Raw genomic sequence first — 15,792 nt, forward strand, 5'->3', positions numbered from 1 at the left:
CACATTTAAAGCAGGATGGACAAATTATGGATTGGTGCTTCTAGGGTAGACACAAATTCCACAGCTGCTTTTCTTCCGGTGCAGATTTCTAAATTCAGAAAGCCATAGATTAAAAAAAAAATTTAGATGTTTACAAACCAGGAGCATGCTTTCCTTGGCAGCACAATTCCACCACTAACTTAAGTGTCTGGAAATTAGCAGTCTGTGAACTTTTATATTTGTTCATTCATTCACATTTTACCTTTATTTCCTCCCTCCCTCCCTCCCTCCCTCCCTCCCTCCCTCCCTTCCTTCCTTCCTTCCTTCCTTCCTTCCTTCCTTCCTTTTTCCCCTTTCTTTCTTCTGACTGTGTCTCACACAGCCCTGGCTAGCCTTAAACTCCCTATGTGGCCTATAGCTGGGGCTGGCCTTGAACTTCTGATCTTCCCGCCTTTGGCTGCCAAGTGCTGGGATTACAGGAGCATGCCACCATGTATGACCATTTTCAAGCCATTTTTTAGAAAAAAACAACATTGAAATGTGCACTATTTAAAGTATTTAAAACTTCCAAAGCTAGTATTAAATGTGGTTATTCATATTCTTGGTAGAAAATAAAAATTCTTTCTGGTGCTCATCTGAAGCTTACACAAGGTTTGTTGTATGTGTGAACACACAGAGGAAGAAGAGGAGGAAGATGAGGATGATAACATGTCAACTGTAATGAGGCTCAGGACGAAGATGCCCTGGAAAACCTGTTGGTGGTACCTCACCTCAGGAGGGTTTTTCTTGCTCTTCCTCATGATCTTCTCTAAGCTTTTGAAGCACTCAGTGATTGTGGCTATAGACTACTGGCTGGCTACATGGACATCCGAGTACAGTATAAACCACAGTGGGAAAGCTGACCAGGTACAGTGCACCCAGAAACGGCAGAGAGGGAGGCTCTCTGCTGAAATCAGTTAAAAGCCAGAAGGCCAGAGGAGTTTGGTGCAAGTTCAGTATGTTAGTAATTAGGGAACCACTTTAAAAAAGGTAAACTGCCAACAATGTTAAAGATGATGTCTCTTATTGTTTTTATCATTTTAAATATTTGCTTATGTTATTTTATTTATTACATATTTATGTATTATATTATATGTGTATAGGTATGTGCACATGAGTGCAGTGGCCATGGAGGCCAGAAAAAGGTGCCAGATCCCCTGGAGCTGGAGTTACAGGCAGTTGTGAACCACTCAATGTGGGTTCTGGGAACGAAATAGACGTGCTCTGAAAGAGCTGTAAGCACTCTTAACAGCTGAGCCATCTCTCCAGCCCTGTTTTTACATTCTTGTCATAAAAAGCATTTCATCATAGTATTTAGATACAGATTCAAGGGGTTCAATATATCTGTTTTATATGTAATGCATGTTACTATTATATATCAGATGCTAAACACATGTAAGTGAAATTCTGTTATTCTGATGATTTTCAATCCTCCATCAGTATACTGATTGGTCATTTTGTGATCAAGGATGGGAAGAACAAGCTTGACAATGTAGAAAACCAAGAGTCTGTCCCCAGCCCGAAAGATACATCAATCCTGCAGTCCTTAGGCCAGACCTTGCTGGTGAAAAAAAGCAAGTGGGGGAATGGGGGAGAGGCAGGCACTGCCTGGCCTGTGGGACTGACCTGAGGGGCACACTGCTCTGGATACCCACCATATGTCTTCAGATCACTAAATGCAAGCAAGATAAGGATGCAGACAATCTGTCTGATTTTGATGCTTTGTTTTTTAGTTAGGAAAAGCCCAGGTAATCCTCTCATATCAGCTTCCATGCTGGTTCTCCCTAGACGTTCTACGTGGCTGGGTTCAGCATTCTCTGCGGAGCTGGCATCTTCCTTTGCCTGGTCACCTCCCTCACTGTAGAATGGATGGGCCTCACAGCTGCCAAGAACCTCCACCACAACCTCCTGAATAAGATAATTCTTGGGCCAATAAGGTAAATAAAATACAGTGATCTCTTGCTCCTATGCATGTAGTAATAAAAACATACTGATCATTTTCAAGACCTTAGATGTCCCTTGGTGCTTCTGGCCCAGACAGTCCACATCACCATACTCTTTGATCTGTTCCCTGCCTAGGTTCTTTGATACCACACCCCTGGGACTGATTCTCAACCGGTTTTCTGCTGATACTAATATCATTGACCAGGTGAGTATCCGAGCTGATACTAAGTTCTAAGACAAATTTCTCATTGTAAAATAAATAGCATTTCAAACAGGACTTGAGGGCTCTTGGTGGTAGAGAATTACTAAAATTTAAATTATGGCCCATTTGCTCTCATAGCAAAATGAAAAAAAAAATGATTACTAGGATAAAATTTCTGCCTGTGTGTTGTAGGCACATGTTTGTCTGAGTGTATGCACTTGACATATAAGTGCCTGTGCATTCTTTCGTGTGTGTGTGTGTGTGTGTGTGTGTGTGTATGTGTTAGCGAGAGGTCGACATAGGCATGTTCTTCAATTACTCCCCATCTTATTTTTTATGACTTATTATTTTAATTTTGGAGTTGTATGTACGGGTTTGTGCATGTAAGTCCCTTGAAGCAGGGGGCAGGTGGATGCCAGGACCTTGCTAGTCAGCCATCATGGCAAAACGCCTTCTCTGGGTTCACTGGGAAACCCTGACTCAAAAAATAAAGTGGATAAGTATGACTAATGTCAATCTCAAGCTACCACATGTTCACTATGGGCACTCACACCAACTCACACATGTGCACATGCACACACAAATAGTAAACATAGAAATTTAACACAAGATAAATGTGCCATCTGGAATCTCTGAGAATCATTAATTTTAAACTAAAAGATGTTGAGATAATTATCCATAAAATATAAAACAAACAGCTATAGAATGAAAATGGCCACATAAAGCCATAACCCGGTGAAATAAAAGATGCGGGGTAGCTTTGGAACCATGAACTGCAAAAGGTCTTTTGAAGTAAGACACAACATAGCAAGAAAATAAGAAAAAGACAAATAGAAATAACTGTACACACACACAAAAGAAATAACTGTACAAAAATTTAAACTTTGAGCTGAAAGCACCAACCACAGACAAATTTAAATTGTAAAAGAACACTACAATATATTGATAGCATCTAAATTCAATAAGGAAAAGGCAAATAATGGAATCAAAGATACTCAAAGGACACAAGAAACTACAGGAAAAATAATCTATGTGTTTTACAGTAGAGGAGCAGATGAGTTTTAGATAGTGTATATCCATTCAAAAGGAATGTTTGGAAATATCTACAGTCCATCTCAGAAAAGTGAAACAAACACAGGGGTGAAAAAGATCTCTAGTATCATCATTTATATAAAGTATCCAAGATAAGTAGGTGAACAACACATCAGCATGTGGAATTATTTACAGTGAACGTGCCTATAGACAGCTTTGGCAGCCCATGTTACTGAACATTAATGTAAGAGTTAATATTTTATGACACTGCCGTGGATACTGTGCATGAGCTGAGAAGATTGTCCCTTGGATTCTCTCCGCAGCACATCCCTCCAACCTTGGAGTCGCTGACCCGCTCCACTCTGCTCTGCTTGTCCGCTATCGGGATGATCTCCTACGCGACACCCGTGTTCCTGGTCGCCCTTGTGCCCCTTGGCGTTGCCTTTTATTTCATCCAGAAGTACTTCCGAGTCGCTTCTAAGTAAGTAAACTATTCTCCTCTTTCAAAAGCCTGCATAGTCAACTCATTGGGAACTGATAGCTCAGCTGTTTCTTTGTTTTCCAAACTAAGGTGGAGAATTTAGAAATGCAACTGTTTTGCTAAAACCTCATGTCACCATGTGAGATCTAATGTCATTCTTTCTTTAATTGTCTGTTTCTTCCTAACCCTCGACACATAAGAACTTATTGTTCAGTTTGCCAACAATTTGTCTATTGAGTTCGATGTGCTAGTCTTTGCATTCCATGGTTCTTTTTCTGGATGTAACAATAGTCAGGGAGCAAAGAAAATCAAACACAGTCCTGAAGAGTGAGCAATTTCAAGCCAGTATATTTCAAAGCAGGAAAAAAAGGTTAAATCACAAAATCCTTCAAATACATGATATGAAATAGTAGAAGAAGACAGATGAAGAGATAAATGATCCAAGACTATGCAAATGGATAATCTTGAGCATCCGAGAGGCATACCATCACTTTAAGAGACTGGAGAATTTGAGTTCACAAAATTTTCCATGTACCTGCTAATCCAGGCAAATAAATAAAGGGGAAGAATTAATTTTAGATTTTCTGTCAATACAGGACTTATTATTTCCTGAGAAGTTGAATGATTAATGATCAATACAGTGTCTGCCATTGTAAACCTGAAAGGTTGTGTTTAGTACTTTCCTGGAGAATACGATGAGCTTTACTATTGCAGGGTCTATCTCAGCACTCACTGAATGCTTGCTGTGTTACTGATCGCTGTATTGAACCATGTGGTGGGTGGTGAAAAACCTGCTCTCAACAAAACCCATCTCTCTTGAAGATAAAGCCATATGTAAAGTAACATATGGATTGAGCTAGAATAAAAGGCAGACGTGTTTTAGAAACTGAACGTACTTCATGTGACAGGCGTGCAAAGAAGATGAAGTTACCCAGGGAAGAGAGAAGAAGAGGGAAGGGGCTCCAGTGAGGTCCACCTCACGTCATAGCATTTTAGAGGATTTCTCCCCCAGGGCTGTGAGTGAAGAACCCTTCACATACTGGAGATGTGTGTTCTACTTTAGTGGTTTTTCTTCCCCAGCATCCTTCCTTTCTTCCTTTTTTCCTTCCTTCCTCCCTCCATATCTGTGTCCTCCCTCCCTCCTCCCTTTTTCCTGGCTCCCTCCTCCCCCCCCTTTTTTTGTAGCAAATTCAGACCAAAGGGAAGGGGCAGCAGTCAGAGTCACACTTCCATTTCCCCTGGTGTTGTGCTGACACTACACTACACTGTGTGTCTCCGGGTCTGACTTGGTTGATGACTGCTCGTTGATTTGCAGAGAGCCAGTCAGTGCCTCTCAACACTCGTACCAAGCGTTTGTATCTTACTGCAGCCACAAGCTCAGATGAACCATCACCAAGATAAACCAAGTGGGGAGTGTTAGGCAAAGATTTCTAACCCCCTCCAAATGTGAGCTGTGAACTTTGCTCCTGAAACATAGTCCAATAATTTGTTCACATGAGTATAATAGAGGGCATGGTATTTTAAAATGCTATATAAAGAATTTTTATTTTTAATGCTGGTGAAAGAGGGAAAGGCACAAAATAGAATTTTTTTAAAAAGAGCCAACTGTAACACAACAATCATTTCTTAAGGAATTAGAGTTAATAACAGACTTAGCAGCCATTCATTCCCGTCTACCCATTCTCATCTGTAAATCAGGGAGACAACCCAATGACCAATGACCAATGATGTGAAATCTTGGAGGCTCAACAACTTTGCCTGTGACTCACTCAGGATAAAAGCTCACACAGCTGAATAGACTGCATATATATATTGAAGTGGAGAGCTCATGGCAGACAACAACATGACCATTAATATCTAAAGTCACAGGTCTAAAGGGTGTTTAGCTACATGCTTCCTACTGACAAGAACACAGATCAAGCTGTGCCTTTACCTTCTGGGTTTCACACATGATCCTTCTGTAAACAAGGATGGCTCCTTCATGATGTTTACTTCAGCCCTGACTGCAGTGCAGTGGCTTTGGCCATCTGTTGGTGTCAGCTGGCCCAAGAATGGCTTCCATGGCTGATGCTGTGGAATAACACTTCATTCACTAGATGCTCACAGGTGAATGGAAAGGCAGCCCCTCTAGTTCTCCCAACCTCCATGACTATAACAAGGGCAGAAAGGGAAAGAAAAAAGTGAAATGCTTTCTAACCATTGGTTTAACTCAGTCTTGTATTCTAAAAATGTAACCTTATATGGCTTAAAAAAAAGTTGTTGACTTTGGTATGCCTATGAATCTCTGTCATTCTAGTAGTTGGGTGGCTGAGGCAGGAGAATCTCTGCAAGTTTTAGGCCAATCTGGGATACATGGTGAGTTCCTACAAAAATAAATATAAACTAAATATTTTTAAAAGGAAATTTATGAATACACACCTTTGTGAAAAGGGTTACATTAAGAAGATTGAGGTATTTCTATTTTTAAGTAGGTTATGGAGACATGTATATATTCGTGTATGGACATGAACATTAGTTCCTTGGGGGAACAGTGAAAGTTCCTTGGAGGCAGGGATTCAGCTCACTGTGGCCAGAGCCAAACTCATGGTCATAGTGGATCTCTCCCTATGATCTCTTCCCTTCCCCCTCTCTCTGTCCTCTTCCCCCACCTCAACCCCTACCGCGTCCTGTCCTTCAACATTGGTGGTAATCTGTTGTACTGGAAACTCAGTACAACCAATGCTTCACAGCAGTTCATGAAGCTCCCTCTAACAAGCAACTTCCTACCACAACTCCCCCTCTCTTCTTTTAAACTGATTAGCATCTCACTAACTCAGAACTTTAAAGGCCCCTCCCATAGGCTCTCCCAAGTGCTCTCCCAGTCTCAACTACTCACTCATTCTTCACATCATTGAGGAGGCTCAGCTCTTACTGTTTTACTGTTCAGTGATGTTTTTCATTTGGTTAAGAATCCTCTACAGTCCAGTGTCACATTTACAAGACTATACCTTTGTGATGGATATAGTTGCACATGCACTTGGGAAGTAGAGACAGGAGATCCAGGGTGCCAGGTCATCAAGAATGATGTTGTGAGCTCAAGGCCAACATGTGTTACATTAGACACCTTTTTTTTTTAATTTTATAATTTAATTTAATTTTACATATCAGCCACAGATTCCCCTGTCCTCCCTCCTCCGGTGCTCCCCTCCCCCCAACCCAACCCCCATTCCCATCTCCTCCAGGGCAAGGACTCCCCTGGGGAGTCAGCTCAGCCTGGTAGATTCAGTCAAGGCAGGTCCAGTCCCCTCCTCCCTTCACCCAGGCTGAGCAAAGTGCATCAGACACCTTCTTAATAAACCAACTCCCTTCACAGAAATATTTTTCATCAATTCATCCATTTTAAATCAAGGTTTTCTCTTCATTGCATTTGCATTTATAGTTTGTCATGGTAACTCTTTCACTGAAGCACTCAGTTGACAAAACCTTCAACAGCTTACACTCTGAAGATGAAGGAAAAGATGGTTGCATAAGGGTTATGGGTCCACACTTCATTTAAGGTGTCTACAAAACTCCAAGTCTTATGTCACGGCTGAAATACACTGGCTGTGGGGATGCAGAATGAGCAAATAAGTCATATTCACATGGGAAACATTTCAATAAAGCTTTTAGCATGACAACTAAGAGGAACTAGATAGGGGTGGAGAACAGGTGAATGGTGACCAGAGCAAGCACTCGGGTCTGAGAACTTTCAAGTTCAATGGTGGCCTCAGAACCTGGAGGTGGGTGACACGTACCGTTGCCTTTGTCCTAGGGATCTCCAGGAACTTGATGACAGCACCCAGCTCCCCCTGCTTTGCCACTTCTCAGAAACAGCTGAAGGGCTCACTACCATCCGGGCCTTCAGGTGAGTAACACATCTTCAGATTGCCCCTCGGTGGTAAATCCATCCGCAAATATCTATCAACAAAGAATAGCTAACAGCCACCCCTTCTGGGGGCACACTATGTTTCTCACAGTGAACTAGAAAATGGTAATAAAAATGAACATTGTTTAGAGTTACTTATCTGAAAATATAAAAGTAAAGAATGAATTGACAGAGTGGAAAGGAATTAGTTGTGTGTCTTAGATAAGGTTTTCTAATTCTAAAGCCTCTTTGTCCTCATCTGAAAAATGGGGCATCGGTCTTGCTTATTACAGCCATTGGAATGATTGATATAATACATGTAAGGACTGAACCACAGTGGCTGCTGAAGTACTCAGTAAACAACTTAAAATATATCTATAGAGTGTGATAGTAATAATGATACTAACAAAGGAAAAAACCATTACACCAAAGTTATTTTAGAAGTTAATCCAGCCAAGCTTGGAAATTCGCACCTATAATCCAAGCACTTGATGATGGTCATAGTGGGGATATAGACAGGAGGACCAAGAGTTCAAGGACCTCCTAGACTATAGGAATTCAAGGCCAGACTGAACATTGTGAGACCTTATCTCAAAAGTACAACAAAACAAATAACTAACAGAGAAAACAACTCATGTTTCCCAATGTTTGTGCACAGTAATAATCTAGGGTTCCATGGAGCTAGCTCCATTTTCCTCTTCAAGTTAGATCATAAAAGTGGCATTACTGGATATTTCCTTTGTTCTGGAAAACTTATATTTTAATCATTGTATCTTCTTTCAACCCTATTACAAATATGCATTGACTTTAATCAGAGATATCTCCAATCTAAGAAGTTTAAGAATTTAGAAATGGGTCATAGAGTAGAACATTAAGATGCAACTTCCCACTTAATGTATGATATGATTTCTACCTAAATCCATGTGAGTTTCACTTACCCCACCCATATTTCACATCCTGGCATGTTTTCTCAACATGGAGTGTAATGCCTCTTACTGAGAATCTCAACATTATTTATTGGTATTGAGTATATAGATACTGGCATGAAATTTATAGTCTAATAATGCTCAACAGGAACCATTAACAAATACAACATTAAAGATTGCTGTTGCCACCAAGAAAGTCTTTCACAAATAGTTTATAAAAGAAATATTTATTTGAACAATTATCACACATCAAGTACTATTTTCAATGTAGATTAATATAGGTTGAATACACATGGTCATTTATCTCCATCCTAATTGCAGGCTGGGTTCTTTAGCTGACATGATGATTTTATTTCTTTTATGATTATTTATGAGTATGTTTTCATTATCTTTTTACTAAAAATATTTGCTTGTTAATTATCCAATCTCTTCCAACTAGAATATGAGTTCTGAGAGAGCAGGGTTTTGTTTTCACAGTTAGCTTCCTGTGACTTGGGAAAGGCTTATGGTACTTGACTAATGAGCTAGTATAGGCTCTGTCCTCAGGGGGTCACCACACAGGATAAAGGATTTAAGGAAGAAGATGACAGTATAGTGACATCTTTGGAGTCACCACATGGACAGCTGTGTCAAAGGGCTGGGTGGCACTTTGTATCAAAACAAGATGGAGACACTTACAGGACAATGGGCCTTAGAATGAAGAACAGTTGAGTTGAAAGTAAAGGGGACAGAATATTCAGGGAAAAGAGCATGAAGATTTCTATTCCATGTATAAATCATCCAGTATTAAATGAACACACAGATGGAGGTAATCACAATGAAGCTCGAACACACGGAGGCTGGTGCTAACAAATATTGAATGAGTTCCTCTGTATGGAACTTGGACTTTATTCTTTCTGTGTTATAGAGTCGCTGAAGAATCTCAATGGGAAACTGACACAGAGTTATATTAATTAGAATAACTGACTCATAAGTGATGAGTCAGGATGGTTGAGGCTAAAGGTAAGAAGGTGTCAAGAGGCTATTTGAGCCACAACATTACAAGATACATCATTGTGATGGACCTTAATTCAGACTGATTCTCCTTTTCCAAGACTTCAGGGATGTAATAAGGCCAAATGCCACTTCTCAGGGAAGATCTCATCTTTCTTCTAAGGGAGAAAAATTTCGACCAACTGAGAAACTAAATCACATGAGGAGGCAAAAGCTCAGGATAGCGGGGAGTCTTACCTGAGAATTTCACAGAAATAAAGAACGGATCAGAAAGGCTTTGTGCAACTTGGAAAAAGATGATTTTGTCACTGTGGTTAAACAAATGAGCATGTTAAAAAAGCTGAATGTTTACAGTGGTAAAAACATAAAAGAATAAAAAGAAATTAAAGGCGTCCTCTGGATAAGGAATCCCCAGTGCTAATTATGACCATTAACAAGATTGGAATTGGTTAAGGACAAATGACATCAGAATTCAGAGGGCTGACAGATTAAAGGCAGATGGGAAGATGTGAGCTGTAGGCAGGATGGGGCAGTTGATGGAACAGGTTTTAATATGGATTGACAGGGGTGTGGCCAGGAGGGGAGTGCTTTTCTTGAAGGAGATTTGGTACAGAGTGCCTCTGAGAAAGCATGGAGGGATATGGGGGGATTTTCGGAAGCTGGGAGTGACAGCAGGAAGCTGATGGGCTCAACACATCAGAATCTTTACTTTCTTCCTGTGGGACAACGTAGGTCATCTTCTGAAACTGCCAAGGATGCGAGTCAGGGAGAGCATCTTGAGGAATTTGAGAAAGATTTAGAATAGAAGAGGAAATGGACCAGGGGTCAAGGTCCAACTTCTAAATTTCCCTTCTTCCCTAGACACAGAGTAGAACTTAGTGAATTGTGCATTGAGAAAGATTCTGGATAACTGTAAGAATAACAAAATATTATATGTTAGCATTCAGTGCTTGCACAATAGTTGTGAGAAACAAAGATGGTCTAACTTCCACTTAGAAATATCTTTTCTGCATCTACATCCAGAATTAGATCTTCCATGTTTATTCCAAAAGTCAATATTAAACATTATAAACAACTGCATATTTTTAGTCATAATAAGTATTTTTTAAAAGATGGTGATGGCCTGCCTGCTGTGCATAAGTTTCTAGAATCCTTAGGGCTGGCATTCATAATAAGAATGAAGCATGTTCTTGGGGGCTGGAGAGATGTGCAGTGGTTAAGATTGGGCACAATTCTTGCAGAGGATCAGGATTCACTCCCCAGCATCCCTATCAGGTGGCTCACAACAGTCTGTCTAATCCTCTCTTCTGTTATCACAGGCACCTGCACTCATGTGCACCTAGATATACATATACACACAATTAAAATCAAAATAAATCATAGAAAATACTTAAAAAAGAATTAAGCACATGACTTCCCATATCTGTTCCTTTCTATGTCTGCTCAGTTTTTCCTGGGCCAGCTTCTCTCAAAGTTGTTTTTACTGATTAGACCTTGCGTTCCCTCTGCACTCAGGGCTCAGGGTGCACTCACACGGAGCAGTGACCCTCTCGCCATTTATGAGGAAAGTATCGCAGCTAAATTAGTCAGAGTTGTCAGTGACCTTTGCCGTTGCTTTATTATTATTTTTCTATCTGACAGAATAAAGGTCTAAGAATGTTCAGAAGATGAACTGGATGCGAATGAAAAGATACAGGCTGAGTGTGTCAAAGTTTCCATTAGGAAAACAGCAGGTTTCTTGCCAAATAGAAACAGAGAAAGAATGCTCCCTGCATTTTCACCCCTCCGCCTCCCTGCTGCTCCAGGCTGCTGCCAGTTCCCTACGCATGTGTGGAGTGTGGAGATGGAACTCCACAACCGCAGCAGGATGAGATGAAGGTCCCAGAGTACGGCTCCCACGCTTCGATCCTCCTGGATGTGTTTGTCCAGTGGGGAGAGAAACTTGCCTACTCCTGGAAAGCACTGGATTTTCTCACACCTGTGTTGTCTCTTGTCCTTCAGGGTACTTACAATGCCTTGTTCACCTGAGGAACCCAGTGTCATGCCTACAACTACACTGGATCATCTTCCCTGTCCTCTGGGAAGCCTGGCTTAGCCCTCCCCTCTCCCACCCTCTCCTGGGACTCTGTTCAGATCCTGTAATGCACATTCCCCTTTATGTTCTTGGGGCCATTAAAGGACGGTCCTAGCTACATCAGCCTCACTGGTTAGTGTGGTTTCCCCATCCTGAGAAAGACGTTGTGCATCTCCAGAGTCTAGCACAGTGTGAAGAACGGATGCTGATTAAATGCATATAAATGGATAGATGCAAATACACCGAACATCCCCCTAGCAAGCATGGAAGTGTGACACTTACAAAAACTTTCACCGTTCATTCCCACTGTTGTCGTAAATCCTACAACTTCCTAAGCCCTTCACCCTTTAGTGATTTACTATAGTCACCCGTCAAGGTCATCTGGAAGGCAGACATGTTTCTTGAACTGCTTAGTCCCAAGCCATTGTGCTGCCGTTCTTCGGCCCAGGTCCCCCTGGACGTGGCATTTAGTTCAAGCCTACATAACTCAAAGTGAAGTAATGGTTTGGCTCTCACTGCTAACTTTTCTGATCACTGTAGATCAGACATTGCTGTCTGACCAAATTATCTATCTGGCTTGGCATACTGAAATGATCAGATTGGTTGGAGAGATCCCAAGTATCTGCTCTACATTGGCCTGTATGGGCTCTGATCGTGGGCCAAAAAACACCCCACCCAGGACTCCTCCGTTCTTTCATACAAGTGATGAGTTATTTAAGTTTTGCAATTTTACTGGAAGATCTTACAGGAGTGGAGGACTCTTAGCAAATGTGTCTTACTAGCGGGTTGGAAACTCCTTAGAAAAATGGCCTGTAGATGGGTTACATCAGCGACCATGGGCACAGGGAGGGAAGCATCATATCAGCTGGGGATGTAACCAACTTTCAAGCCAGCTGCTTTCCAGCTCTCTGATGTTTTCATCATTCGAGGAAAATAATTACAAAGTAAGGATATTTGTGTTACTTAGAAAAGGTGCTTTTCAGCATGTACGTCTGTGGAATCACACCTCTGATGCTCAAGTATATAAGGCTCTTTTTGATTTCTTATAAATTTTCCACTGCATATTTTCATTGTACGTGGTAGTGCAAGAGATTGGGGTGGAGGTGCTCATATACAACATACACTTGTGTAAAGGTTATTCCTAGTTCTGCTAGTAAAATAAGCTATACAGAATTTTATTTGATTGTCTTGGACGCCAAGGATGAGCTTAACTCTTTATGGATCAGTCTCTCCATCACCATGGCCATGAGGGGGAGGAACTTGCCCAGCCCTGGAAGATGGCAGACTTTCTCTCATGCCACTTACAATGCTTGGTTCACCTGAGAAACCCAGCTTCACTCCTAAAGCTACTCCCAAACCATCTGGGAAGCCTGGCTTTGCCTTCCTCTCTCCTCTCTCATCTCTATTCTGATTCCCCATCCCCCAAAGTGTATAAATCCCCTTCATGTTCCTAGGTCATTGTAAGTAGACCCTGGGTCGTTCCTGTCACCTGCAAGACCCCTCAGCCCTCTGCTTCTTGGCACCCTACTTTCTTTCTTTGGTTTAAAGAAAGGCCAGACAAAAAGAGTTTGAAGGAATATATTTACCTGTTGTAAATGATAGCTTTCTGTCTTCACTGGTTCTCATCCAGCCCAACTCAGTATCATTTGGAAAAATAAATAAACGCTTCAAATCAAAGTAGAGCCTATTGTGATATTTGTAGCCCTTGTGATTCAGGTCAGGCTCCTCCAATTTAGCAGAATTACAAAGTAACCTTTAATGAAGTTTTGTCATGGCTTCTTTTCTTAGTTGTGGCATGAAAAGGGAGCAAACACTTGACCTCTTGGGCTCTATCTAGGATGCAGCAGAGCAGCTCAGAAGTCCACTCACAAGTCACCCATCCCATTCACGTGACACTCTGTTGAGCAAATTGTGCAGTAGTTAAGCATGTCTGGCTTTTACTACTTCTATGTTAGGTGGCTAACATTGTAGTGCTTTTGTTTTCTGCAGGCATGAAACCAGATTCAAGCAACGCATGCTGGAGCTGACAGACACGAACAACATTGCCTACTTATTTCTCTCGGCTGCCAACAGATGGCTGGAGGTCAGGACGGTACGTTCATTGTGTTCCAGACACTTGGTAGGATTAGCCTTCCACTAAAAGTCAGTACCTGTCTCCATTATCTGGACTTTAAAATAGATCAGGTTTGTTGATGTTCCAAATGAAATTTAACATATCACAATGTTTTAGCCAATCACAACAAAGTAGCCCCCAAAGCAAAAAATCATTCTGTGTTCATTATATTCTCTGAACTGCCTCAGTTAATGGAATGGTAAATATTTATATAATGTCATTTTTTTTAAAGAGAGAATTTGAAAAGTGACCACATACACTCATGTCCTTCACCGAGTCAGATAGCTGTAAGGGATGGTGACTTTCTTTGTTTTAAGTCAATGGAGGGTTATGTTAGTACAAAATGTAATGACTAAGTCATCAATTGCTGTCTTCTCTCCTGTGTGACACATAGAAATAAGCACAGACTTTGGCACTCTATGGACGTCATATACCAGATTAATTTCTTTTAGTCCCAGATCCCCCTTCATTTATAAAATAGGAATAAAAACATGTATTTCATGGGTGCATCACTAAAATAACAATGAAAATAACATAATTGACCTAGTATGCTATTCTAGCTTGACTTGTTGCTGTGATAAAATATCCTGTCAAAAGACAACTTAGGGGAGAAAGGGGTTTATTTCAGCTTACAATTCCAGATTACCATCCCTCATTTGGGGAAACTGAGGCAGGAACTTCAAACAGATAGTCATATCACATGCATGGTCCAGTGTAGAAATGAACACATGCGTATAAGCTCACTCACTTGCTGCTGTGCAGCTTAATTTCTCCACTGTTACACATTTCAGGACACCTGCCTAGGGACTGGTGCTGCCCACAGTGGCACAGGACTTTCCACCTCAATTCACTTAAGAATGTTTTCCATAGGCATGCCTACACAAAAACCCAGTGTAGACAATCCTTCACTGAGACTCTGTTTCCAAGTGATCCCAGGCTGTGTCAAGCTGACAATTAAAGCTAAGCAAAGCACCTTCTGTGGTATTTTCTTTCCCCAACAAGATGCAGATCTTCTTTTAAAACCCAACGACCAGAGGGGCAGACGATAATGAAAATTTGATTGGGTCGAAATGAAGGTGCCCAAGTTCAAGACTGGTCTTAAAATGGATTGATATGGATTGACACAGAGTTTTGGACAACCTGTGTCTTTCAGTTACTGTGATTTCTCACTGGTTGACAAAGACTCTTTACCACTGTGCTAATGGCTATAGAGAGTTAACTGAGCAATAGAACACAATTATGTCATACAAAACTTTGAAAGAAGCATTACCTGTTGAAAACAACCACTAAGCCATCTTTCACATGACTGTGAGGGTTGAAAAAATCAGGACAGAGTTGCTTAGGAATTACAGATGGCTAAAAGTTAAGTAAATTGTCACACAAAATCTATAATAAAGCCTAAGCATTATTACCAGACCATCTAGACCAGCATTGCTTATTTTAAGCTTCTATTTGCTTTCTTCTCTTAAAAATCCTCGTATTTCTCTAAGGGGAAGTATCATATCTGAATAGTAGAGCTAGCAAACTACCTCGGTGAGTAGATTTTCAGAATTATAAGGAGACAATAACAGTGGTTGCCCGTGAGTCTGGTTTTCCTCAGCCAGGAGATCAGGAGTGACTTTAGGGCTAAGTTCATTCTCCTTGGACTTGAGATGTCTAACTATGACTTCTGCCCTTCACGGCACTTCCCAATGACAGGTTCAGAGACAAGTGCAAGACAAGAATCTTCATGCAAACCATATGCTCAGTTCTTAGAGCCAAAATAAGACATGAGACCCGAGACTGCCAAGAAAGAGGGCAGGGCAAGTTAGAAAAGACAGCAGCCAGACTCAGAGTGACTCAGTCTGACCCAGTGTTTCAGCCCCCATGTGAAAGAGCAATCAAGTCTACCTGAGTATAAAAGAATTCAGTTTACCTGGAGCCTGAAGAAAATGTTCCATTTTGAATGGGAGGGGCCAACTCTGCTCTTCATTCCACAGTTTCCTGACTCCTTATGTGGTACAAAGACAAGAGACACAAGTAAAACACCCTCCTCACACATGAAATAAGATAAGATAATTCAAAACCACATGCTGCAGGTCAAGAGCATATGTCACAGCTGGATTGTTGAATAAATCAAGCAGATG

General features: G+C 41.1%; 1 protein-coding gene across 1 annotated transcript in view; it reads left to right on the forward strand.

The window, feature by feature from the left end:
* Positions 1-15,792, forward strand: part of Abcc9 (ATP binding cassette subfamily C member 9) — a 123,604-nt gene that overhangs the window by 85,155 nt on the left and 22,657 nt on the right. Inside the window, exons 26-31 of the mRNA XM_037204319.1 lie at positions 656-885; positions 1,807-1,955; positions 2,098-2,167; positions 3,520-3,677; positions 7,468-7,560; positions 13,543-13,645. Coding sequence (XP_037060214.1) covers positions 656-885; positions 1,807-1,955; positions 2,098-2,167; positions 3,520-3,677; positions 7,468-7,560; positions 13,543-13,645 — 803 coding nt within the window. The remainder of the gene's footprint in view (positions 1-655; positions 886-1,806; positions 1,956-2,097; positions 2,168-3,519; positions 3,678-7,467; positions 7,561-13,542; positions 13,646-15,792) is intronic.

This window comes from Peromyscus leucopus, chromosome 3, assembly GCF_004664715.2.
Source record: "Peromyscus leucopus breed LL Stock chromosome 3, UCI_PerLeu_2.1, whole genome shotgun sequence".
Classification (NCBI taxonomy): Eukaryota; Metazoa; Chordata; class Mammalia; order Rodentia; family Cricetidae; genus Peromyscus; species Peromyscus leucopus.